The following is a 27,011-nucleotide window of genomic DNA, read 5'->3' as shown; positions in this document are numbered from 1 at the left end:
CAAGGACCTGGAGGGGTTGGGGTGTAGCAGACACAAACTGAGTGCCCAAATTTCATCTCCCTGGAAGGGAGCAGAGGGATGTTGGCTATTCCCAGCTATTTGGACTAGAAGCAGCAGTGACAGTATCCCTTGGAGGGCTGAAGGGACAGATCCTGGTCACTAGCACACCCTGATAGCTCAGCCTCAGCTGAGCTGGTGAGTGCCAAACACCATCACGCAATGGGGATGAGACCCCAGCCACCGGGAGGAAACAGGTTGCAGTCATTCCCCTTGCACATTCCTTCCCAGTGTCCTCTTAATCAGCTTTTTGGCATCATCCCAGAGCCTCTTCCACCACCCCCCAGCCCTGAGAATTTGCAGCCACATCAAACAAAAGCACTGGAGCCAAGGGCCACATCCCCAGTGTGGGGACAGCCCCTGTTCCACCACTTCAGCTGTGGGAGTCCCATGGGTGTCCCTGTGTGGGGACAGCCCCTGTCCCATCACCTCGGCTGTGGGAGTCCCATGGGTGTCACTGTGTGGGGACAGCCCCTGTCCCATCTCCTCAGCTGTGGGGGTCCCATGAGTGTCCCTGTGTGGGGACAGCCCCTGTCCCATCTCCTCAGCTGTGGGGGTCCCATGAGTGTCCCTGTGTGGGGACAGCCCCTGTCCCATCACCTCAGCTGTGGGAGTCCCATGGGTGTCCCTGTGTGGGGACAGCCCCTGTCCCATCTCCTCAGCTGTGGGGGTCCCATGAGTGTCACTGTGTGGGGACAGCCCTTGTCCCATCACCTCAGCTGTGGGGGTCCCATGAGTGTCACTGTGTGGGGACAGCCCCTGTCCCATCTCCTCAGCTGTGGGGGTCCCATGAGTGTCCCTGTGTGGGGACAGCCCCTGTCCCATCTCCTCAGCTGTGGGGGTCCCATGAGTGTCCCTGTGTGGGGACAGCCCCTGTCCCATCTCCTCAGCTGTGGGGGTCCCATGAGTGTCCCTGTGTGGGGACAGCCCCTGTCCCATCTCCTCAGCTGTGGGAGTCCCACGGGTGTCCCTGTGTGGGGACGACCAGCACGATGCTGGTGACAGCAGCATGTCTGGGTGGGTTTTTCCTGCCCCCTCCTCCTCTCCCCTCCCTCGATGCCGTTGTGTTTGCAGAGAGATTGTTCCAGGGTAACAGAATAAACAGCGTGTTTTCCCGAGGAGTGAATTACACGCCTGCAGAGCAGAGATAATGCACGAGCAGCCCGTTCCCCCATTGTGAGCGAGGTGACATCTTTTTATGGAGCTGTGTACATTTGTATTAGTGCCAATTAATCTGGGGTGATATTATTAGAGGCACAGGGAGAGGAAATGGAAATGGGAAAAGCTGAGGAGCTGCCTCGGCCATATTTCATGGGTGAGAGGTGGGTGGTGGCGGTGCTGGGTGCTGAGCACCCCGAGGGAGTCTGGGGTCTGGGTGCCTGTGGGGCCATGGGCTGTCCCAGCTCCTCTGGGACTGCACAAACAGCTCTTTCCAGCTGCAAAAGGTCATGGTTTAGGGAGGAATGGTGTCCAGGGAGCCATGGGGCTGGGTGTGCTGCAGGGGATCCCTGTTACCTACAGTCAGGAGAATCTGTCCCTGAGTACCACTTGTGACCTGCCTGTGGCTCAGCCCCATAGCTGCTGACAGCCCAGGGTTCTCTGCAGCTTGGGCACAGCCTGGGATGGCTTGGGCATGTCCCTCCCTGGCTTGGGCATGGCTTGGGCATGTCCCTCCCTGCTTGGGCACATCCCATGCACAGATGGTGGCAGCATGAAGGTTTTTGAGTCAAAAAAGAGCCAAACTGCTGCTGGATGCTACTGTAGCCTGCAGGGAATGTGTGAGTGAGCAGCCCTCATGGCCCAAATTCCAGGCTGGGATTTCTCAGTGCTTATTTCCAGTCCTCTATGCCCCCATTTCCCCACAGTCTCCTGCTATAGGGACGATGCTCTAACTTACAAAAGGACCAATCTCCTCATCTCTAGGGGCTGGGTAGTGAAACTGGGCTGCAGCTTGAGGGGCATCCCTGCTGGCAGGGTGGCTGTCCCTGGGTGGGTCATCTGCCAGCTCCCCCAAACCCTGCAGCTACCCAGGCTTGGGGTTTTCTCTGCCTGAAGGCAATTCAGCATCAGAGCTGCAGCAGACCAGGGGCATGTGTCATCCTTGTCATGCACATACAGCCAAGGGGATGTGAGAGCTGGGGTTTAAATTCCTGCTGTGCAAGGAATGGCCAGATTTAACTCAAGAGCAAGAAAAACCCTCTAAATCTTTAGCCCCTGCTAGCAGTGTGACAACCATGGTGGATCCCCTTATCCTCCAGCTTAATGGAGAGGCTTAAAGCACCTCCAGCTCAGAAACCTGGGTGTGTGGCTAAAAAGAAAGGCTGGCTGCATTTAGGGGAGCTTCAAGAGAAAAAGGCAGCTTGAGGAGAATTTAGAGTAGTGGAGAGAAGGTCAGAAATCCCCCAAGGAGCTCCATGTAACACCAGACACCCATTGTTCAGACCCAGCCACCCTGCAACATACCCTGGGCTGGCTGTGGGGTCATCCCCATCTGTCGAGGGTCTGGATTGGAGCTGAGGGTGATGATGCAGAGCAGCTGCTCATCCTGGTGGGATGCACCCTGCTTGTGCTGGGTCCCACTGGTGCTCTCTTTACTGCTGGCACCCACTGATCAGTGAGTTAAGCTGCTGCTGGGAGAAGCTGCCCAGCTTTTCCTTCCTCGCTGGATTCTGTTGATGAGGGTCTGCAATCCTCAAAGTGCCAAGAGCTGCTGGATAATGTGGGAATCTGCAAGCCTGGGGGCTTTAGGGAGTTGATGGATGTGGGGGAGTCACTCAGCAGCTGCTGAAGGGAAGAATTCAACATCTCAGCCTCAAAAGCTTTAAGAGCTGCAGGGATGATGGTGGCACCTCCCCAGGGAGGGAGTGGTACCCCAGGGGAGCATCACTGTGCTAAGATGGGTGCAGCTTTAGGATAGCATCCTCACACCCTGCCCAGGTGATGGGTCCCAGCCCCTGCAGCAAACCTGTGGCTTCATTTCCAGGTGGCCCAGGTTAGGAATCAGCAGAGCTACAGTAACAACCAGGCATGAAATACTCCCCTGCCCCGTAGGTTTGCAGCCCTGGTGAAATATAGTAGAGGGAAAACATAAAAGTCCCATTTCCAGCTCCATAATATTTCCTGCCAAAACCAAGTAAAATGTGCTGCCTTAAATTTTCTGCAAAATTCTTTTGAGGTTATTTTTTTCCCTAAATTAAGCCATACTAATTATTTTCAGCCACTTTATCTCCACTCTGCAACACACCAGGAGGGTGCAGGCAGCGAGAGGTTTAAGCCTCCATAAACAAAAGAGTAGTTTGGAAAATAATTCTATCAATTAATCAAATTAATCCTGCAGTTTTAGTTACAAGCCCCAAGTGGCAAGGATTCCAGCCTGCAGTTAGGAGCTATCTCTCATTGACAGCGTTTAAATGTTGTGATTGCAACAGTAATTAAAGAATATAATATGCCTGGCTTTGTGTCAGCCTCCTGCCTCCAGACCTCAGCGCTGTGCTGGCAGAGGTCAGCTCGAGGACGAATTGGTGGCGACCAAACTGGGCTGTCACCATCACCATCCTCATCATCCTCACCATCACCATCATCATCACCATCATCATCATCATCGTCACCATCACGATCACCATCACTATCATCACTGTCACTAGCATCACCATCATCACTGTCACTGTCACCATCACTATCACAAATTGGTGATGACCAAACTGGGCTGTCACCATCACCATCACTATCACCTTCAGTTTCATCACTGTCACCATCACCACCATCACTATCACAAATTGGTGATGATCAAACTGGGCTGTCACCATCACCATCACCTTCACCATCATCACCATCACTGTCACTATCACCACCATCACTATCACAAATTGGCAATGACCAAACTGGGATGCTACCATCACCATCATCACCATCACTACCACAAATTGCTGAAGACCAAACTGGAGCATCACCATGAGTATCACCAACTGGTGATGACAAAACGGGGCCATCGGCATCACCAATTGCTGATGAATAAAGTGGGTCACCATCATCATCAACTGGTGATGAACAAACTGGGTCATCAGCATCACTACTTGATAATGACCAAACTGGACCATCAGCATCAGCATTATCATCACCAATTGCTGATGAACAATCTGGGTCATCAGCATCACCAGCTGGTGATGACCAAACTGGGCCATTGCCATCATGTTGGGCTTTTTTTGCCCTGGCATGATAAGACACTCATGCCATGAGCAGGATTTGGGCAGATGCAGTGAGGAAGAGGAGGTGCACGAGCATCTTCACTGCTGAGAAGCTCCACTGCTCTGTGAATGATTGCAAGGTGATGGCACCAAGGTCCTTCCACAGCCCTGTCACAGACACCTCGAAGGCGTGCAGGCCACCTCAATTAGAAATAGGACCACAGAATCAGCTCAGCTGGAAGAGACCTTTAAGCTCATGGAGTGCAGCCTTTGTCCCAGCCCTATCACCCACCAGCCCATTTCCCTCAGTGCAGAGTGAGAAGGTCTCCCCTGAGCCTTATTTTCTCCAGGCTGAACAGCCCAAGGTACCCCAGCCCTTCCTCATCTGAGACATGCTCCAAAACCTTTCCTGGTTTGGTACCCGCCTCTGGATCCTCTCCACCACCTCCATGTCCTTCTTGTAAAGAGGGGCCCAGAACTGGACACAGCATTTGAGGTGTGACCTCACCACAGCCAAGACCAGGGGAACAATCACCTCCCTGCTGACAACACTTCCCGATCCAGGATGCCCTTGGACTTTCTGGCCACCTGGTGATGAGAGCTGCACACAGGAGGCACCAGTGACACAAGCAGTGAGGAACACCCCACAAACACCAGGCAGACAGGGCATTTTCTGTGAAAATATTGGAATATATTTGCAAAGGTTACTCATGGATGATTTTACAGTACCGCCCCGTATTTTCCTCTCATACTTTATTTAAACAATATTCAAGAGGCACTTTGAAAGCACACACACAACATCACCCAGCAGCATCTCCTGCTCTCTCGCTCTGCTTCTCTGACACAAATATCAAAATAAACACTTTGGACAGGACACATTGCACTCCAGGTAAATCACCTCCAAGGGTTTTATACAATACAAAGGATCCTAAAGATACACATTAACAGAATAAAGCCTCTTCTCTTTAAGTTTTTTTTTTCTCCTGTTCATTTGTTTGTTTCCTTTTAAATCTAAAACAAAAACAACAAAACAATACATTGCAGGACAGACGCGAAGTACTCTGTTCATATCACATCAGTGCATTGCTTCACCTCCTTGACGTGGGAGTTGTTTCAATAGTACATTTTCTAACCATCTTCCATGTCCTCATTTGCACCTGAGATTTCTTTCCGCATTCAGAAGTTGGGTTGTATAGCGTGACCCTTTCCACACGACGGAGTACCAGCATAGAGGATGGGGGGGGTTGGTTTATTCCCCCCCCCCCGAAGTTGGATTTTTCAATCTTTGTTTCTCTTTCCTGCTTTGTGGGTTTGTGTTGGGGGTTTATTTCTCCCCCCCAAACCATAACGATTCGACGACGATTCTCTGACAGGTAACGGCTACTTCCTAACGGTTCCCTCGGACCTTGTGTGTTATTTTTCTCGATCAAGGAAGTCTGTGTTCACATTACAAAAGAAGAATAGCACCAGGAACTGCATAGTAACAAGCGGATAGCTATATAGCCACTAACTCAATACAGTAAGAGAGTTTAGAAGTGATACCGTTGAGGGCACTCTGGACAGTACCGGTTCGGCGCGGTAAATTGGCACAGTTTTGTCATTGCGCAAAAACAACAACCTCCCCCCATCAACCAACCCCCCCCCCCCCCCTTTGAACAAAAACACACACACATTTAAACAAAAAAAAACCAACAAAACACCCCTTAAAAAAAAGAGATCAGAGTCTGTCACAAGTGTCAAAGGTGCAGTTTGCTCTCCTCCCGTTACATCGTCTACAGTGGTCAAAGAGCGGCAGCGTCCTCGGGAAGGCTCCGGCGGCTGCTTCGTTATTCTCTTGACGATGTAGAAGCAAATTCGTAGGGGATGTCTGTCAAAATACAGGACATTCCATTCTTAATTTTGTTTCCCCCCCCTCCTCCCCTTCCCCGTTTGCCTCAGCTCTCAGGGCAGCTCCCAATGAAACGAATCGTACGGGATCATTTGTGCAAAATCTTCAACAACAACAACAAAAAGAGGATAAAAAAAATTGCTTTCTACAGTGTACTGCACCTTCTGAATAAGACGTCTACGGGATGAAGTTCATCTCTTCAAGTACTTTGTACAAAGATAACACAGAACGCAGACTCAAAAGGGTCTGAGATTTGCAAGTATCCCTTATAACCTCAGCACTTCTGCAATAAAAGCAACTGCTCTCGACGATTCAGCCTGCCCAAAGCGATTACAATTTCAGTTCATGGAAATCATCAGCGACATCAAAGTTCTGGCATTTGCATGATAAATCAGGTGAATTAAAGTAGATTAGTAGACACAAAGCAAACTATTTCACAGAGGCTGCAGTGCAAGTTCATTTAAGCTAGACAGAGAAATCATGCTACACAAACGAATTTAATGCTTTGATAGTTTTTCTTTCCCCCTCCCTTGCACACCCCATGAAAGCAGCTGAGGATCACCGTAAGTCACTTCCATAAATTACTCTGAAGTATCTCTTCTTAAAGGAATTTTAAAGCTAGTTAATTTTTGCCCAAAGAGTTGGCTGAGCAGGTTGTTCTGGGACTCGGCGGTGCGGTAGCTGGCCGAGCCGGCTGGCTTGGCGGCCCGGCCGGCGCGTGGGCTGTGCAAGGAGCCCCGCGGGGCTGGCGCCGGCCCCTTGGCCAGCACTTGGTGAAGGCTCTTGCCCAGGATGGCTTTCCTGCGCTTCACGTCGCCGTTGGCGTGACGCAGCTCTCCTTTTTTCTGGTTGTAAGTGTCCAGGACCATCTTCTTCAGTTGGGTGCCCGTTTTGGGTTTGGGGACCAGTTTGTTGCAGTGCGTCTCCCTCCTCCCGGGGGAGAGGGTGGAAGCCTCGGCGTTGCTCCAGCCGGCGCGTTTGAGCTCGCTGCTGCTCTCGCTCCTCCCCGGGCACGGGGGACGGGCTTTCTTCTTCTTCCCATCTCCCTCCATGTTCTCCCGGGAGCCTGAGCTGCTGCGGTGGCTCAAGGACTTGTGCTCTTTCCTCCTCTTGGGGTGAAGCTTGCTGGTGGCTTTGCTCGGCTCCACGTGGCTGTGTCTCACGGAGTTGCTGGCCGCCTCGCCTCTGGGCTGGTGGCCGGTGGATTTGCTTGGGTTACTGCCTTGGTCCTTGGCGTTAGTGCTACTGTCCTTAGCCTCAGGCACAGCTTTCTCCCTCCCTGAAATGGGTTGCTGACCCTCCTCATCACTGGTCTTGGGGCTACTCATGCTGGGAGCAGCCTCGCTGCCGGGCTGGCTATCTGCGGTCTTCTTCTGCGGGGCTGAGTCTTTGGCAGCCCTGTTCAGCGTGGGCGACGCTGTCTTGTCCTTCAGGGGCAGGGGGTGGCAGGCAGCTTCTGGAGATGTTGCCTTAGACGCACCTTCCCAAGAAGAGGAGTCGCTGGCACTGGGGTTACCCCACCTGTGGGTCTCCTTGGCTGGTGGAGCCTCTTCCTGTGGGGAAGGAAGCTCCGAGCCCTTCTTGGCAAGCTGGAGAAATGAGATCCCATCCCCAGCATCGGTGGCTGCACTGGCATTCTCCAGAACACCCGCTGTATGTTCGTCTTTGCTGCCCATGCTTGTTCTCTTACGGGCATCGGTGCAGCCACGTTTCTCAGTCAGGTGTGGAGGAGAGAGTTGTTTGCCTGTGGCCTGGTTACAAGCCAACCCAGCAAGGTCAACGGTAAACTCGGGTGAGTCCAAGAAAGGAAGTGGTTTCCCATCAAACGCTCCCTTCTCCAGTTCCTCGATAGAGAGGGCAGTGATGTGGCCGAGCTCCGGGCTGCTCGCAGCAGCCCGTGGCAAGGACGGGGAGAGGCAAGGTGGGGGAGGCAGGTTGGCAAACTGGGACTTCTCCATCTCTGCCAGGAGGTCAGAGAAATCACCCACCAGGTCTTCTGTTTTCACTGAGGGTTGGGGTGCTCCCAGGTCACCGGCTGCTGTAGGGAAGGAGTCGGGAGCCTGCAGGCTGGGGCTTGCAGCCTCTACCAGCTGAAGGTCGCTGTGGTCCGGGTGGGCTGGCGAGCTGCACAGGACTGAGCTGCTGCGGTGAGTCACCTTCCTCTTCTTGCTTGGTGGCATGCTCTCCTGCAGAGAACTGTCCTCTTTCACCTTCTCCCTGCCCTCCCTGGAGGCGAGACCAGGCCTCATGACCCCTCTGAACTTGAAAGTCTTGTTGCTTCCTGCCAGGTGCTTCTCCATGTGCCGGTCATACTGCTCTTTCTTGGAGAAGGTGTAGTTGCACATGCTGCAGATGAAGGACTTCTTGATAACGTGCATGACGTCGGCGCAGAGCTCGCAGGCGTACAGGGTGGTGTGCTTGATCTCCTGCTCCTCCACTACGCCGTGCTCCTGGCTCAGGTGGTTTCGGAGCTCTTTGGTCTCCTGGTAGAACATTGGACACTTGTGACACAAGTAAATCTTCTGTAAACTGTGCACGACCAAGTGCCGCTGGAGCTTGAAGGGTTTGGGAAACTGCTTGCCGCAGTGATGACAGTCCCTGGAAGGATCCTTGCAGTCTGGGTGCATGGGGACAGATTTTGGGGTGCCTTCGCTCTTTGCCGCGTGCTCTGGAGACAGACTGGCGGATGCTTTAGAGGAGCTGGGTGCAGGTGGCTTCACCCTGACGTTGCTTTCCAAAGGGTCTTTCACTGCCTTGGCCTCCTGCTCGAAGGGCAGCTCCCTGGAGCTCTTGCTCTCTCTGCAAAGCGCATGTCTGCTGCCGGGGTCGGCGTGCCGGGAGGATCTGCTGGGCTTGCGATACATGATGGTGTTGAGGAAGTGGGTGACAGCAGCATTGTCCTCACCGAAGCAGGCTGGCAGGCCCAGCACGGACTTCTGTGCTTGCCCCTTGCGAGCGAACTGGGTGGCGTGTTCCCGGAGGTGCTCGTTGTACATCCAGACGTCGGAGATCTCCTTCAGACACATCCCACAGGCCCACAGCCCGGCTTTGTTTTTGGCATGCTTCTCCTTCAGGTGGTCCCTCAGCTGCTCCCGGGAGCTGAATTTGCGCTGGACACACATGTAGCAGGTGGGAGGAGGGGAAGGGTTGTGGGAGAGCTTGTGGAAGTCCAGCTCCCCTAACGTCAGGAACCACTGGAAGCAGACTTTGCACTTGTACTGCTTGTCTTTGGTCTTGATGGTTATCTCGCTGCGGTTTTTCCCCAGCTTCCCATCCTCTATCTTACTCCTGTGCTTGCTGTGCTGACCCGTCTTTGGCTTGAAACTCCCGGCGTTGTCCTCCCCGTGGCCAGGAAGATCTTCGCAAGGGCTGAAGAAGCACACGTCTCTCATTTTCAGCTTCGCGTTCAGCATCTCGATGTCGATGGTTTGAAATTCAGGGGAGTCCGAACCTTCGTTAGCTTTGCCCTCCTCTGCCAGGCTGGGGGGCTCAGAGCTTGCTTCTCTGAGCAAATGCTCATCCTCAAGGTCCATCAGAGGCTCAAACATGTCCTCAGCAGAGAGGCTTTCTCCCTCCTTCTCCAGGCTCCCCCAGATGTTCAAGCTGGAGACGTTATCCACTTGGCTGTTTTGGCACAGGAAGGTTAGCATGTTGTCTTCCAGGTCAATGTCTTCCTTCCCTTGGTTGGCCTTCTCACTGTCTGACCTCGGCGCAAGGCCCTGAGTTGCGTCGGGAGCAGCGTCTCCGCCCTTTGCCTGGCTGCCGTGACACATGTTTAGCATCAAGGCATCGTCAACAGAGATGGTTTCGTATTGGCAAGGCTCCTCCCTGGTGACACCAAACGAGCTGCTCTCGCCGAGGTCGGAAGCCAATCGGATCGTGAAGAGGTCGATGGCACTTGCTGGCTGCAGGGTGCCCTCGGCCACGGGCTTGGGCTTCTTGCTGCGCTTCCCGTACACCCGTGTGCACTTCCTACGGACAAACTGGTCGTCCCGGGGGAACAACTGGGAGAACGTGGAGTCATCGTCAAACAAGCTCTGGAGGTCCGGGACGGCAGTGCCCTGTGCACAATGCTCTCTGCCTGCTGGCACGTCTGCCTTGGCCCATCGCTTCGGCTCTGCGGGAGGAGGGCTGGCTCCTGGCCTGGGCTGCAGAGCACCTTGCTCAAGAACCTTCTGTGTGGTGTCTGAGTCGCGTGTCTCCAGCGGCAGACCCCCACCTGTGGGACTCTGTGGGGGACCGCTCTGGTTCCCAATGCCGCTGACTGCTGCAGGGCTGTCTCCTGTCTCAGCATCCACCTCCTCGGTGCCATCAGCACCATGCTGCTGCTCTTTGCCTACCTTGCCCAATCCCTTCTCCACTTGCTTCACAAACCCACTATCCCATTTCTTGCAAGCCTGTGTGTCTCCCACTCCATTTGGATCTTCCACCTCCCCGGCACAGGCGGCTGTGCCCGTTGCTGACTCCTTGCTGACTGTCTCTGAAGTTGTCCCGTTGTCCAGGTCCTCAGCAAGCTCAGCTGCACCAGGGGACTGTTCAGCTCTTTGAGAGTGCTGGGTTGAGTTGGACCTATTTTGCTCCTCTCTGGAGGTGCAAGCACCTGGCTCATGCAAGCCCTCTGCCATCCTGGGCAGACTGGAGCTGAGCACTGCAGTGAGAGGACCTGTGTTCTCCTCCAGCTCACATGGACCAGTGGGCTCATTTCTGCTGGGGAACACCTTCAGTTTCCTTCGTCTCACCCTCCTGTTTAGCTTCTTTTCAGGAATGCCATTCAGCTCTCCAGGATCTTTGCTTTGGCTCCTCCTGCCCTTTTCCCCCTTCCTGCCTTGCCGTCGCGAGTCCAGCTTCCCAGCCGCCTCCTTGCCTGCTGCCCTGGTCTCCAGGCGCAGCTCCTTTGCCTTCATCTCCCTCTGCAGAACACGTGTGTGGTGCAGCTCCTGGGACATCTCGAAGGAGATGACGCTCAGGTCGCTGAGCACTCTGCTCACCACGTCCTGCATCTGCGTGCTGGGCTCTTTCTCCAGCTCTGGCCATATTTTCTTGGGCACGTGCTCTCCGTTGGTGGTCGGCATCTGTGAGCTGCAGGTTTTGTCCTTGGCTGAAGCCTTCAGGCTTCTCCTGGGCACCTTTTGGGCTGCTTTTGAGGTCTTGTCTGCAGGAACCAAAGCAGACCTGGGAGTCTTGATGGGCTGTTGCACTCCACCGTTCTTCACCTGGTGCTTGACAGCTTTGTGCCTGGTCAGGCCAGGCTTGGACCGGAAAGTGGCTGAACAAATGTCACAGGTCACCGGGAGCCCATTTGGCTTCTTTTCTTTATGAAGTTCATTTTGGGAAGGGTTTAGAGTACCAATGGGCTTGTTGCTGTCTTCTTGGCCCACACTGTTTAACACACAACTCTCAGCTTCTCCAGCCTCATGGCTTGTGGGTTTCTCCCCTTTTAAACTCCTTCCCCTGCTCTCTGTGGTATTGGACAGACCAAGACTCTCCTCTGCTGCCTCTGAAATCTTGTGGCCATTTAACTCAGCAGGACCAAGGTCTCCAGTCCTTGTAAGATCTCTGCTGACAGTGGCTGGCACCGGCTGAACAACTGAACCATTGGACAAAGCCTCCAGCTCACTTTGATGCTTATTTCCATCATCAGAGCAGCTTTCAAACTCGTTCTCTTGATTGAGGGCTACTTCTCTTTCTCTGACTGGCAGATCAGTTGTGGGCTGGCTGGAGTAGTCTTGTGTTTCTGGAGGCAGGGAGTTAACAACCGTATCCATGATGCTGCACATTTGGTTTTCTTTAAAGTGAGAACTTGAGAGCACAGCAGCGGCGCTTTCAGGTGCCTCTTCCCCAGTGCCTTCTTGGTTGAAAGGTGGTGAGCAGTGAGGAGAGCTCTCCTTCCCCTGTGGCTTCTGGGGAACACCCATCTCCAAGGCAGAGCCCACCAGACCATCAGCATGAAGCACAGCACAGGGTCTTGCCGTCCCTTCTCTTTCAGGTGGTCCGTAGCTACCCAAAACAGCGTCGGGGAGGTGATGGTGACTGTCCTTGACCGTGTCCATTGGCACAGCCCCGCAGGGATGCAGTGAAGGAGCAAAGGTGGATGCCCTTTGCCACGTCCCTTTCTCTGCTGGACTCATGGTGGAGTGATGGATGTGCTGGTCATTTGCCTCAGGAGGACACCTCTTCATGACGAGTGAGCTTGATGTGTTAAGAAAGGACGTGCTGCTTTTCTTCTCATCCAAGAGCTGTGTGCTGAAGCCAGGGACCTCTCCTCCTTTGGCCCCACCGCTTTGCGAGCATTTGGGGTGAGAAGAATTGGTCAGCAAGGGCAAGCAGGCTGAGGGCTCACCTGTATAATGACAGCTGTCAAGCGACTTCTCACCATTTCCTTCCCTGGGAACCTTTGCAGCCACAGCACTGACTTTCTTCTCTGTCACCGAGCAGTGATTCGGGTGAGGATCCTCCTTGGAGGGACAGGAGGGGCTGGTGGGACTCGTGGCAGCACTGTGCAGAGGCTGTGTCCCCTGCCCCACCTGACTCCTTTCCAGCCTCTCTGCCGTCACACTGCCCAGCGTCTCTTTCTCCAGCAAGCTACGGCTTAAATGGGATTGCTCATGTTTCTTAAATGCCAAGGCTGTTTTGTTTTTATCCGCCTCCTGCTCTTCCATGAGCTGATCATCTTTCTGTCTCTGCCCTGGCAGCGGGGCCGCCGCCGTGTGTTTGAGTGGCGACAGGTTGTTACGCTCTCGGGAAACACCATCACTCGGCTCCGTGTGCTCGTTGGCCGAGTGCTGCGGGTCTGGTACGAGCGGGGATGGCTTTGCATGGTACGAGCCCGTTGCACTGAAGGACTCCAGCTGCTCACACCCACCAGAGAAAAGCGCAGCCTCTTTTGCTGAGGCAGCAATATTTTCCACGTTGCCTCCAGCGGGGATGTTCCCCTCTCCTTGGGCAGGGCAGTACGTCTGATTTTCCCCTTCCAAGGCGCTGCTGCTCTCCTCTTTTTGCTCTGTCAGGAGGTGGGTGGTGGCAGAGGGCTGGCTGGGAGTGAGCAGCATAGGGAAGCAGGGCATCAACAGCTCTTCCTCGTTGCTCTTCACCGTTCGGGCCACGAAGAGCTGGAGCTGCTGCAGAGGGCTGGCAGCCGTCTCTGGGGATGCCACCGTCTGTTGGGAGCTGCAGTTGCTCTCCGTGGGCACACTCAGCATATCCAACAGCAGCACTTTTTTCTTGCTGGCTTTGTCACTGGGGCCAGGGGCTGGATAGGTCGTGGGGGTCTTCCTCCCCTCCGTTGCTTCCATCAACGTGGACCCACCACCATCACCTTTGAAGTCCACGGTGCTCTTTGTCATTTTGGGTGACTCGGGCTTGCTTAAGGGTTGTCCTTCTGTATCTGGGACCTCTTTGACGTGAGGTGAAAAGGCGAGATCCAAGGCTGGGGTGGGACCTTGCTGGAAGTCAAATTCAGGTTTATGGTTTGGAAGATGCACGTCAAACTTCTCCAGCTCTGTAGCATCAGCAAAGCTTTCATCTGCTTCCCCCGGCCTGGGGAAGCTCTCAGCACCACGCTGGCATGGCAGGGAGGGCTGGGGATCTTTGCTTGCTTCAGCTGCTTCCAGGATCTTGGGAAACACAGAGCTGGTGTCACCAGGAGGGCTTTTTGTCCCTGTGTAGACAGCAGCCTCTGTTTGCTCTGGTGTGCATGAGCCAGGTGGACTTTTGGAGGAAGATCCATTTTCCATCTTTCCAGGGTCACTTTCCTGGAGCTGCTCGCTGCAGTCCTTGGAGTAGAAGCGGTCCATGGTGAGGGGGGTTGGCGTGCCCACACCCCCCTCCAGCGATCCCACCTCCACCGGGCAGCGCCAGGGCTCCCGGGGCCCTTCGTAATCCCCATGGGCTCCGGTGACAGCCGGCTTCTCGCCTGCCAACCTCTCCCCAACACAGAGGCTCGAAGTGCCCAGCTCAGCTGCCAGAAACAGCCCTTTCTCGTGGCCTGGCTCCCGCTCGGCCGGCAGCGGTGGGAACTGCTCGGCTGCCTGTCCCCGCAGGTGGGCAGCGAGGTGCTGCTGGGGTTTCTGCAGGGTGACGGGTGCCTCGCTACCCAGCTTGCTGGTCTGCAGCTGACTTTCCAGCTCCGTGACCAACCGCTTGATCTCCAGCTCGTCATCCGATATGTTGCTCATAAAAGCCACGCTGTAATCCGTTATCCTGTCCGGCAGCGGCAGGGAGAGTTGGCTGGTGGGGACGGCTCCTTCCTCGGGGAATTTCTTGGCTAGTGGCTTGTCCACTGAAAGGCTGTGGAACTGGGTCATGTCTTCAGGCAGCATTGGAGCCACCTCCTCCATGAGGGGCCAGTCTTTCTCCGGCATGAAGGGTGGGTAGGGCTGCTCGAAGGGCAGCGGCTTGCTGGGGGCACTGCCAGCGCAGGTGAAGGTTGGCATGTAACCGTCCTTGCTCTCGTACAGTGGCGGATCGAACTCGCTGACGGGAAGCTCTCCGAAGATTGATGAGGAATCGAAGCTGAGCGGGGACGAGACCTTGCCCTGCGGCGTCTCTGCGGTGTACGGGGAGATGCTGCTGTGCTTCTGCTCAAAGGAGCCGGCGTTGATGTCATCCCGGCACAGGTACATGTCGTCCACGTGCGAGGAGCCCAGGGCTGGGGGCTTGGAGAACAGGTTGTCGTCGTAGTGACCGGGAAGGCCTTTGGGATCGAAGAACGTGGTGTTGCTGCTGACGTACGGGTCAGGCGCCTTGGCAGCGAGCATCATGCCCACTGCATGCCCCTCGTACGGGGCAACTGGTGGGGGATAGTCCTTCTGACCGTCACAGAGCCCCTGTGCCTTCAAGTATTTGATGCCCGCTTCCGAGTAGGCAGCACTCACAGCGCCAGGGCCGGCTTCGTTACCGCTGTGGGATGGAGCAATTACCTCTTCTGGGTGGTACCTCAGCCCATCGCTCGTGAAAGGGGCAAACTGATGCCTCTGTTTGGGCATGGTCAGCTTGGCCGAGTCCTGAGCCTCCAGGGTGTGTTCTCCTGTCTCACCCATGTGCTTTGCTGCTTCCTTGGGCTCTTCTGCCTTCTCTGTAAGGGAAAGCCTGGCAGGGCTCCTGCTGGAGGCGGCCGTGCTGGGCAGCTGCCTTTCCTGGGGCTGCGGTAGTGGCTCCTCCTTTGCACAGTCTGTTGGAGCAACATCAGGTTCAGTACTTGGAGGTGTCCTGGAGCCTGCTAGCAAAGGTCTGGCTGAGCCAAACCGCCTGCTGCCCCTGAGAAAGTCCTCTTTGCTCTTCTGACTCTTCTTTGGGCTTTTGTCCCCAGGTAGGCTGAGCGGAGTCCTCAGCACCCGTGCTGGGCTGCTCGAGTGCCTCCTCCTCCGTGCACCTCCCTTCTCACTGCCCGAGCCAGCCCCATCAGAGCAGGGTGGGCTGGTGCCCACCTCACTGGCCACGCTGCTGCTGTGGTTGCTGCTCCGTCTCCGGACTCTGGTGGCACAATCCTCTTTCTTGGCATCGTCTTGCCTTGGGACCTGGTGCTCCTGCGCTTCCCTTTTCTGCCCGTCCCTTTTCCGGCTGTAGCTCCAGGCTGGGTCTTTCTCTTTGACTCTCTCGCTTCTTCCTGGGCGTTTCTTGCTAAAGCTGTATTTGCTCTTCCCGATGAACCCTGTGCCACGCTTCTTCCTCCTCCGGAGCTTCCTGCACTCTGCTCCATCATCATCTGAGTCAGAGACGTAGTCGTACTCCTGGAACCTGCCCTCCTTGGCAGCTGGCATCATCCTCTCAGTGACCAGGGGGAACTGCTCCTGCTTGCTGCTCTTGGCCTGCAGTTTGTGGAGCTTGTTCTTCTGCTGCACGATCTTGTGAATGAGCTCCTTGCTCCACGTCCCACTTCGGGGCTTCCGCTTCTTCATCTCCTTCATGGAGAACCGAGGTGGCTTGGAGCTCTTGGTGCCAACACCTGGCCCTACTTCACTCTTCATCAGAGCCTCCTGGCTGAGCTTCCTGGGATGCTTCTGACTGGAGGTGGACTTGGAGGAGGTGGTAGCCGGTGACACACTGTTCTTCCTGCCCGCCCGCAGCCTGGCTGTCCTCTGCGCTCCCTCTGCCCTGGGATCTGGCTCCTGGGCTGCCACCCTCTGTGCTGCCCTTCCCTTGTGAAGCTGCTGCTTTCCTGCCCCTCTCTTTGCCTTCTCTCCACCCGGGGGGCCATCTTCATAAAAACAGCCAGCCTTGGGCTGGCTCACTGCCTTCTCCTCTGCTGCCGCCTGCTTGGATTTGCTCTCCGAGGACAGGTTTTCCTTTGCCTTGTGGGACATCACACCGCCGGCCACCTTCATGCCCGTCAGCTCCTCGTCAGCAAACACGTCTATGAAGCTGCTGTCAATCTCTGGGTTATCTGACTGGTAGCCCAGGCCGTTGAGGGCTTCGGTGATCAGGCTGTCCAGCTTGGCATCGTCGATGTCCAGGTCCGAGGCGGTGAGCGGCAGGGAGCTGGCGGCGAGGCCGTTGAAGAGGCCGCCCTTCAGACCATCTTCCTTGCCCTCGGTTTTGCTTTCCCCCTCCAGCAAGAAGTCATCAGTCTTGTTTAATGCCAAGAAATGCGTCTGGGGGTCTGGAGAAAGCCCCAGGCTGGAGTGTTTGGAGGGCTCTGGGGCCAGTCCCTTCCGCCCCTCGGCTGCCCGAGAAGCATCTTTGCCCTCTCCCTGGGGAATGGGATGGGAGGCGCAGAACTGGCGGTGCTGCAGGAAGGAGGAGAGGTTGCTGTAGTTCTGGTCGCACTGCTTGCAGGTCAGGAGCACATCCAGCTGATCCAGGCTGGCACTGCTGAGCGAGCTGGCCAGCAAGTGATGGGAGGAGTACGGCGGTGGCGGCTGCTCCCCGTCAGGCCCATCCGAGCACCCTTTGGCCACGTCCACGCTGGGTTTATGGAACGGGCTCGTCGGGGCACATTTCAGGAGGCCTTCGTCCTTCAGGGTGTCAGGAGGGAAGTGGAAGGACTTGATGGAGTCTGGGGGCTGGTAATGAAGCGAGCTGGAGCTCAGGACCTCAGAGGGGTGGAAGGTTTTGTTGCCGTCCTTGGGATGACAGGGGTGCTGGAAGAAGGGTGAGGGGGTCAGCGCTCCGGACATCTGGCTGTCTTCAAAGCTGGGGTTGAGTGGGCTGCTGGACATGGGGGAGAGCGACGAGCAGGTGCTGCTGCAGGTGGGGTTGGGGACGGGGGATGGCAGCGGGGACTCGCAAGGGGAGGCAGCCACCAAGGCTGATGGCGGTAGGACCAGCGCTGAGCCTGATGAGCTCCTTGAGGGAGGAGGAGGAGGACCTGCTTGACCCATGCTGTAGAAGAGGCCTTTGCTTCTTGAATCGCAGGTGGGAGACCCTGGCTCCTTCCCACTTTCGAAAGAGAAAGCGCCCGTGGTGTTGGGGTCTCCCCTCTGCACCCCAAGGCTCTCTCCTGACAAAGGCTTTTTGCTGTGATACCCTGGAGAGTTACTCATGGGGAGCCCTTTCTGGGCTTTGCCACTTCCCTGCCAGTCTGACGGGCCCAGGGGGAAGGGGAGCTTCTGGCTGGTGATCTGTCTCGACAGCTCGAGCCTGTTCTGACTGGGCATTGCAGAAGTGAGGTGTATTTGCTGCCAAGGCATCCTGGCATTTTTCTGCCTGTGCTGCCTCTGCTCGGGGCCAGACTGGCACTCGAATGAGAACTGGTTTCCGACAGGGTTCGAATAAGGTGCTGAGTTCTGGTCCATGGGAGAAAACGCCTTAGTGGCACCTTCCCAAGCTTGCACAAGCCTGGGGTGGGCGGGTGCCATAGTGGGAACGCTTGTCTCGAAAGGCATGGATCCTGCACTGGCGCTGCCTGCCGGGGAGCTGCAATAGGCCTTGCTCTGAAAGTGCACTTGGGAGAGAGAGTTTGGTGGCATGTTCCTTCTCAGAGGGCTGCCCTGGACCAGCAGCCGCGGGCCGGGGATGCCGTCCTTCGCTGAGGCTTGCCTCTGACCGACCGGCTTTGGCGTACTAGGCGAGTGTAAACTAGACGGAAAAACAGCTTGGTTATCTTGGAAAGTGCTTGGGGTTTGGTCGATAGCACCAGACGACGACGACAGAGCACCATTGGGGTCGGCGGGATGCTCGCCCCTGCCCTTGCAGCACGGCGGTGGGCCGCGGTGCGGGGCCGGCGGCGGCGGCGGGTGCAGGAACGGCGGCGGCAGGGCGGGAGAGCCGTACAGCCGGCCCTCGGCGGACACGCTCTCGTAGGAGCCGCCGCTCAGCGTCTCCTCGTGCCACTCTCTGGAGGACGAGTGGAAGGCGAAGGCGCCGTGGGCCAGCTGGCCAGCGGCCAGCCCCACGTCCAGGTACTCCTGGCTCCCCACCTCGCCGCGGTACAGCTCCTTCCCCGAGTCGTGCAGCAGCTGGAAGGGGTACTGGCACGGCACGACCCCCAGGCCGTGGGCGCCGGCCTTGCCGCCCTCGGGGAAAGAGCCGGGCTTCTGCACCGAGATCCCGTAGCTAGCACCGGCAAAGCTCTTCTCCGGGGAAGGCCAAGAGTCGGCCCTGCTCGCCTGAAACTCTAAATAACGTAGCTGCCCATTGGTGCCGGGGCTCTTGAGGGGGATGGCGGCAGCGGGGGGCTGCCCTTTGGGGCCGTGGAGGGGAGCGGGCTGTGAGGTATAGTTGGCGGAGGTACGGCCGGCGTCGGGGAAGCAGCGCCCGAAGCCGAGGTCGTCCTGCCGCGGCTCGGCCTCGCGCTGGGGGACGCCGGGCACGTGGAAGCGGTAGCCGCCGGCCGCGGGGCCCTGATTCGCCTCCGGCTTCTTCGGGGGGGTCACCTTCTGCTGGGGGTAGGCGATGCCGATGGTGGGGTTGGGCCGGGTGCCGGCGATGCTGAGCCGGTAGAGCTGATGGTGGCCCCTCTCGCCCTTCCCCGAGCGCCGGCCGCGCTCGCGGGCTCGGCCCTTCCCCGGGGGGCTCTGGGGGCTGCCCTCGGCCTCTCCCCAGCTGCCCTCATCCCCAAACTTGCGGTGGAGGGATTTGAAGTCGATCTTCCCCGCTTGCTGCGGCCGGATCACGGCTTCCCGCTGGCTGTGGGGCTCCTTGTCCTTGGGGCTGGGGAAGGGGGACGTGCCCTCCCCGCCGAGCCCCCTCCCGTCCTTCTCCCCGCAGCCTTCGAAGCCAAAGTCCTTGTCGGGGTTCTTGGGGCCGGCCTCAGTATCGCCGATGGTGTAAACATGCTGGGTCTCTCCAGTCATGATACCAGGGGGCAGGAAAGGCTAGAAACCCCCGTTTTCCCGTCCTGCTGCGAGCTGCCGTCCCTCTGTCACGGGCATGGCCCTCCCCTGGTGGGCACCGCGCTGGCGAGAGGGGCAGCGGCTCCCCGGGGCTGGGGCATCGCGGGGTCCCCAGCGCTGGAGGGGCTCTGCTGCATGGCTTCAGACCTGGAGGGAAGACACAAAGGACAACCATCAGCTGGGGAAGGGGACAGCAGAGGGTAGAGGGGAGTTATGGCAGCGTATTTTAGCCCCTTTTCTCCGTGCTGAGGTGGGGAAGCGGGTGGAAGAAGGGGCATTGCAACCTGCCATGAGCAGCCCTGGGGCAAAGCCCTCCAGTGTCTGGCTCTTCAAAGGATGCCTGGAGCATTTCACCTTCTGCACAAACTGCTGAAGGAGGCACTTTTTTTTCTCCTCCCGGGGGAAACTATTTCTGGGTTACTTCTTAGCAACATAAGCAGAAAAAGATGACAGAAGAGCTCCACCTACGGATTAGCAGGAAGGGCTGTCGGGCCGGGCTGGGAGAGGCGTCCTGGGAAGGACTCACTGTCCCTGTGTCCCACCTCCCATGGCTGAAGGGATGAAGAGGTCGGGCTGTTTGCAGCTTTTGCTGCAAACTCGGTTCCCTTCTCAGTGCAAAGCTTTGCCCTCACTCCCCCTCCACCAAACCATTGCTCTGAATCCCCTCGGGGAAAGGATTTGAAAGCATAAAAACTTGAGTCCCACATTCAGCTGATTTTAGGAGACAAGACCACGGGGCATCACACACAAAGCACAAGCCAAGCACAGTCTTTCCAAAGGTATCTCCAGGATTTTAGCCCCAGGCACAGGCTGTATTAAAAACAAGAGTAAACCTCTGTTTTAGTCTCTTTAAAGCGTTTCTCCTCCCTGACTAGAAACACCTCTCCCTGTCTGCTGCAGAGGGCGAGGGCACAATCCTGCTGGGAGCTGAGGAGAGGGTGACCTGGCTGTAAGCAACTGTGAAATTCAGCTTCTCCTGGGTGCAATTCTTGCAACTCCCCAGCCCCATCCAGGGTCCATCCTGCACTACACAGCCTCGCTGTCCCTGCTCAACAGGGATCTGAGCAGAAAGGAAGAATTTCTGCAGGAAAAGGAGAGTGATCTGCAGCTATTTGGGGTCTCTGCAGCTTGCAGGGGTTGTCCCTCCATTCTCATTTGGTGAACAGCACCCAGCTCTCTGCAACCGCTACAGCACATGCACCCCTCGCTACAAAGAGGACACTGAGGGGCTGGAGCGTGGCTGGAGCGTGGCCAGAGCTGGGCAGTGGAGCTGGGGAAGGGGCTGGAGCACAACAGTGCTGGGGAGGGGCTGAGGGAATGAGGGTGTTGAGCCTGGAGAAGAAGAGGCTGAAGGGAGACAGGAGCACTCTCTGACACTCCCTGACAGGAGGCTGCAGGGAGCTGGGAGTCAGTTGAGACTGGAGCTGAGGCAGAACTGTTTCACTGAGAGGGGTGTCAGCCCCTGTGCCAGGCTGCCCAGGGAGCTGTGGCCGTGCCCAGCCCTGGAGGCATCCCAAAGCCCTGGAGCTGAGGTGCTGAGGGCTGTGGGTGAGTGCTGGGCTGGGCAGGGTGAGGGGAGGGCTGGCACTGAAGCAGCTCCAAGGGCTTTGCCAACCCCAGTGACTCTGAAACTCTCTGAATCCACGGGCATCAATACCATTACCCTACACCCATACACAGAGGTGGCTGAGCTGCTTCCCCAGCAACCCTCCTGCCAAGACCCTGCAGCCCTGATGCTCCCTGGGGTCCCCTCTTTGCTTTGAGCTCCCAGGCTGGAATTCCTCCTCGTCTTCCCCCCTTGCTGAGCGAGCTGCAGCGCGCTGCTGGGGCCAGGGCCCGCCGTGTGCCCGCTGCTGTGCTCGCTGCCCGTGTGCCGGCCAAAGCTCACACGCGGCCCTCTGGCACACGAGGGCTTTGCTTGCAAAACAATGCGCCACTTATGTCGCTCCCAGCCACAACTGCAAAGCCTGCTTGCTGCTGTTTAAATTTGCAAAGGCTCCTTGCCAAGATAAAATACCCAAGGCCAGCGCTCGCTACATTATCACAGTTGTGCTCTTTCAGACGCATAAAGGAGCCTTTTTTTTTTGGGAGGGGGGGGGGGATGTTCTGGAAGGAAAAGCTCGTCTGTGTGTCTGTGAAGCTGCAGCATTTGCACAGCGAGGGCTGAGGGGTGCTGGTGAATCAGTGCTGAGTGCCAGGAGAAACACACACTGTACTGGCAGGGTGATGGGCATGGGGAAAGAGGAGCCTGGGGGACTGTCCCGCTGAGGAAGGGGATGCATGTGCCACGCTGCGATGCCTGGGAGACATGGCAGAGCCTTGGTGGGAGATGGGCATGAGTTCACCCTGTGTGGATGATGGCTGGTGCATGGGGATAAGGGCAAGGTGCAAAGCAGGGCTTTGCTGCCCCAAAGCCTGCTGCCCATCCCTGTGTGCAGCCACTGGCACATGGTGGCACCGGGAGGAACCTGGGGCCTCTGTATGAGACTCAGCTGGTGCTGCTCCTGATGTGGTGTTTGATAAGGAGGGCTGGGCCTCTTGGCTTAAAGTGATATTCCCCAGGCAGCTGCCTGCAGCCATCACTGGAGGGTTTATGGATCCAGCCCAGACACAGTTTGCCCCTTGCAAGGTGAGAAAACCCAGAATACAATGAAAACAGGGACCATCTGGGGTGAGCTTTTTTTTCTCCCCAAGCTCTGAGCCTGGTCCTTGGCCTGTCCCTGGGACCAGGCTCCTCTTTGGGTCACTGCTGGCATTGCTTCTTGGGTTTTCATGTTTCACCTCCTAGAAGATGAGGTGGAAATGGATGGAACGTGAGCAAAGGAAGGTTGTGCTTTAAACAGCAGCACGTGGTATTCACTACCAGGCTGCTTGGCCGAGCAAAGAGCAATCCCCACCTTTAACTGCCTGTCCTGCCTGAGCCCCTTCACTCATCCCTGCAGCATCCTCCCATGCTGAGGCTGACAAGGGCCCACTCAAGGCTTCCTGCAGCCCCACTGCAGCTCAGGGACAGGCTGAGTAGGAGCTTGGCTGGCAAGGCACAGCTGCTCCACGGGGCAGGTCCCATCCTGCCAAGAGCCCCAACATGCCAGACAAGTTGTGATTCATTACCCTGGCTCCCTGGCACACCGGGCCAAGGGGCTCGGCTCCTCACTTCTCAGGAGCTGGTTGTGCCCAAGGGGAAGAGCTGAGGGTCTGAACACAAAAAGTTCCACTTAAACACAAGGAGAAAGTGCTTTGGTGCTGAGGGGAGGGAGCCCTGGCCCAGGCTGCCCAGGGAGGGTGTGGAGGCTCCTTCTCGAGAGGTTTCCAACCCCACCTGGACACGTTCCTGTGCCCCCTGAGCCAGGGGAAGCTGCTGTAGCAGGGGCTGGAGCAGCTCTAGAAGGCTCTTCCAGCCCCCACCATGCTGTGGGATTCTATGACTCCCCTCAGCACATATTCCTGCAGGGCTTTCCCAGCACACGTCAGGGGACCACATCACCTCCAGCCCCGACAGTATCTCCTTCCCAAGAGAGGAGAGCTGTGAATCCCACCATCAGGATGCTGAAGCTTTGCACCTCACCCAGGACACAGTGGTATGGGGAGCACACTATGTCAGCTGAGACCAGCCCATCCCCACTATGGGCAGGGCAGCAGGTGGTGAAGCATCTCTCTGCAGCAAAACCCTGCTCTGGCAGCAACGAAACGCTTGTGTATCAGCAAAAACCAACCCCTAACATGCAACAAGGAAACCCACCAGCTGTGGGAGCAGAGGAAGAAAAGAGGGCTCAAATGGAAGAGAATCTTACAATAGAACCACAGAGTCGTTGGAGTTGGCAAAGCCCTTGAAGCTGCTGCAGTCCCAGCCCTCCCCTCACCCTGCCCAGCCCAGCACTGACCCACAGCCCTCAGCACCTCAGCTCCAGGGCTTTGGGATCCCTCCAGGGCTGGGCACTGCCCCAGCTCCCTGGGCAGCCTGGCACAGGGGCTGACACCCCTCTCAGGGAAACAGCTCTGCCTCAGCTCCAACCTCAACCTCCCCTGGGGAAACTGGAGCCCCTTTCCTCTTGCCCTGTGACTTGTTACTTGGGAGAAGAGACCAACCACCCTGCAGCCACAGCCTCCTGTCAGGGAGTGTCAGAGAATGCTCCTGTCTGCCCTCAGCCTCCTTCTCTGTCAGCCCAGCATCTCTCTGGGGGGAAGGGAAAGCCCTTCCCTGTGGAGGGGAGCAGAGGGATGGCCTCGCTGGGGCACTGGGGAGAGGCAGGTTCAGCACTTGGCTCAGCCTCTCCCTCCCATGACCTTGGCTGAGGCGGTTAATCGCGGTGACTCAGGCCTCCATCTGTAAATCAGGGCCTGATAAGGCTTCCCCTGGTCTATCTGCTCTTTGTATCGTCTACCAAGATTAGCAAGGCAGGGACTGTTCTTGCTGTTTGCATGCACCGTGCCCTGGTGGGGCTGGGAGAGGGGCAGGGCTGGGAGTGAGGGGCTCTGGTTGGACTGGGGAGCCCTGGGCTCGTGGCTGGAGGGAGCTCACAGGGTGTTCCTGCAAGGTGAATGAGCACCCATCCCGGGATGGGGCTGCTGGGTGGGCACTCTGGCTGGAGGTTTGGGCTCAGGAATGGGTGTGGGAGGGAAAGAAAACCCAAGATACCAGCTGGGTGGCATCAGCCAGGCAATTCTTGGCAGGAGGGAGATGGGCAGGGGGTAGCGAGATCACAGCTCTAGGGGCTTTCACCGCCTCCATGAGACACACACCTGACTCTGACCACACTTGGTTTTTCTCCCCATAGAGGGGACATTTAACCACCCCCTAAAGGACTGAAATCCAACCCAGGCAGGGTGATCCTGCTGTGAAAAATCCCTTCCCCTTGGGAACTGTTTCCTTCTCAGAGCCTGGCGCCTCTGTAAACTTTTTGCCTTTCACAGCGGGGCAAGAAAAGCAGCCAGGGAGGTCTCTGAGCATCCCTGGGCTGGGGGCTCGAGGAGGGGAGTGTAAGAGCATCCTCTGAGCCTGTCTGGAAGGAGGAGGAGGATGTCTGGCTCCCAAAAATAGCCTCTGAGCCCGTGCTGTCAGCTGTACCTTGGCACCCTCGGCTGCTCAGCTACTGCCGGGACTCACTTTCACCTCCCATGAAACAGGAATTTCTTGGCTGTAAAGGAAAGAGAAAAATATGTCAGGAATCCTGGCTTGGCAGGGCTGAGAGCACCACAGCGTGCCAGAGGGCTGGGCTGCCAGAAGGAGAGCTTCCCACCCCAACCCACCCCCCTCACAGCCACCCCCAGCCGGCTCCCTGGGGCTTTGGATGGGTGAGTGGGGAAACTGAGGCACGGATGGAGATGGGGTCCCACCTCCCCTGCTCCTGCATCCCAGCTCCATCCCTGGCAGCCCAGCCACCAGCTTGGGGTCTTGCAGACCTGATGCCTTCCAAGGGCTCACTATAACCACGGTCAGGATACAGCCCTGAGAGCCTGAATGGTGGGGGAAAGAGGAGGAGGAGGAGGAAGGGGAGACTGAGGACAGCCAAAGCCCAAACCACAGTCCTGGATGTGCTCAGGGCACCCTCCAGCCTCCCACATGTGCTGAGAGCTGCCAACCAGGCCTGATCCTGCACCCAGCTGACAGCCCAGCATCCTGCACCCTGCAGGATCAGGCCCTGCTCCTGAGGCAGCACCTATCTATGTTACACCTTGGGAGTCAGTTGGCAAAAAGGCACTTTTTTTCCCCTCAAAGTTTGGGAAAAAAAGGGGTGTTTCAAGGGATCACTGTTACCTCCCTGCCAGCCCCAGGTTCAGCCTGGATTTAACCCCGTCCTAAGAGCATGTGGGTCTTATCCAGACACAGCAACTCCTCTTCTGACATTAAGCAATTTCCCTGTCAAATAAAGAGCAAAGCAGGATACAGGGTTTGGTTCCTGCCCAGGCACGATGCAGCAGTGGGTGACTCTCACCAGCAGAGATGTGACACATCCCTTGCCAACCCTGGTCACTGCTCATCCCTGAAGAGGTTGGCTGGGACTGAGGACCAGATCTGCACAGGACCAAAGTGACAGCTTTGGGGATGGCCAGAGGCTCTTTCTGAGAAAAACTAGGAGGGGATTGGAGCATTTTTTGGGCAGAAACTGCAGTGGGATGGAGCTGAGTCCTGGTGGCAACAGCTTGAAAAGAGCCTTTAAGAAGCGCTGGGGAAGATGCTGGGAGTGCACACACACGCAGTCCTGGATGGTCTGTTCTGGCTGTGGCTGGGCAAGGGGTTGTTTCCAGCAGATTTTTCTGGCCTGAAGAGAAGCTGGAAGGTCATTCAGAAAGCTTGTTTCTTGCTCACAAGGATCCTGAATTGATTTTCTGGATCTGAACAGCTTTGAATTTCCAAGCTGGTGAGAATCCAACTTTCACTCAGGATCCAGATTATTTTGCAAACAGTCCTAACCCTTCCTTGGTTTGTAAATGAAAACAGTGCAGGAGGGCAGGTCCCTGGGTGGGCACAGAGCTGTGGGGGAGTTGGATGCCATGCCCAAGGATCCTCCTGAATCTTTGTGCCACCCAACCCCAGGGGGGTACATCTGGCAGTGGGATGCTCCAAGGGAGACGTGGGGAGGGTGAGGGAGAGAGGAGATATGAGATACAGCTCAGCCCTGGCTGGAGGTCATTCCAATCTGATGTCTGCATGGAAAGGGATGGAAGGATCAGGGTGACCTGGCAAAGCAAATCCTGTATTTCCCTGGGAGATGGGTGTCCATCAGCTGCAGCCACTTGCTCTGGTCCCAGTCACAGGCAGCCACATCTGAGTCTTTAAAATCACAGAATCATTGGGACTGGCAAAGCCCTCGAAGCTGCTGCAGTGCCAGCTCTCCCCTCACCCTGCCCAGCCCAGCACTGACCCACAGACCTCAGCACCTCAGCTCCACGGCTTTGGGATCCCTCCAGGGCTGGGCACTCCCCCAGCTCCCTGGGCAGCCTGGCACAGGGGGTGACACCCCTCTCAGGGAAACAGCTCTGCCTCAGCTCCAATCTCAACCTCCCCTGGGGAAACTTGAGGCTGTTTCCTCTTGTCCTGTCATTCACTACTGGGGAGCAGAGCCCAACCCCCAGCTCCCTGCAGCCTCCTGTCAGGGAGTGTCAGAGAGGGCTGCTGTCTCCCCTCAGCCTCCTCTTCTCCAGGCTCAACACCCCCATCCCTCAGCCCCTCCCCAGCCCCTTGTGCTCCAGCCCCTTCCCCAGCTCCAGCAGGAAGGCAGCAGGTACATGCTGAGCAGGGCAGGGGGCTGCCGAGGCGACTGGAGATGGGTTGGAGCAAGGTCAGGGTCTGCTCCCAACCTCCCCACAAAGCAAGGGGCTGGCCTGATTCTGGTGTGCTTTGACATGGGCCAGCAGAGCCCTTCAAAGAGTCTGCCTCCCTAAAAAACTACTAAAGGCTTGGACATCTGAGACCTCCTGCCTTCCTCCTCGCTGAGACCACGGCGGGTTTCACCTCCCCCCGGGAATCAGCAGAGGGGCTGGGCCTGACAGCAGCATCTTTGTAGGGCTGTAAATAACGAATGACTTATTTTGACATTGATTTAAGAAATATTAATCTCTCATTTTTCCTTCTAAATGCTCCTGTTTGCTGAGGAACTATCTGTTACCTAA

At 56.8% G+C, this 27,011-nt stretch overlaps 2 protein-coding genes across 2 annotated transcripts in view; both read right to left on the bottom strand.

The window, feature by feature from the left end:
• The window catches only part of ZFPM1 (zinc finger protein, FOG family member 1), a 303,288-nt gene that overhangs the window by 39,151 nt on the left and 237,126 nt on the right, over positions 1–27,011 (bottom strand). The window lies entirely within an intron of this gene.
• On the bottom strand, positions 6,711–19,361 carry ZNF469 (zinc finger protein 469). The gene has a single exon (XM_062007790.1). The coding sequence runs from the start codon at positions 19,359–19,361 to the stop codon at positions 6,711–6,713; it is 12,651 nt and encodes a 4,216-aa protein (XP_061863774.1).

Source organism: Colius striatus, chromosome 14 (genome assembly GCF_028858725.1).
Source record: "Colius striatus isolate bColStr4 chromosome 14, bColStr4.1.hap1, whole genome shotgun sequence".
Classification (NCBI taxonomy): Eukaryota; Metazoa; Chordata; class Aves; order Coliiformes; family Coliidae; genus Colius; species Colius striatus.
Note: the sequence above shows the minus strand (reverse complement) of the source record. Positions and strands in the feature narration are given on the sequence as shown.

Excerpts from the sequence above, each read along its gene's own strand:
- ZNF469 (XM_062007790.1), bottom strand. The coding sequence starts at position 19,361 with ATGACTGGAGAGACCCAGCATGTTTACACCATCGGCGATACTGAGGCC.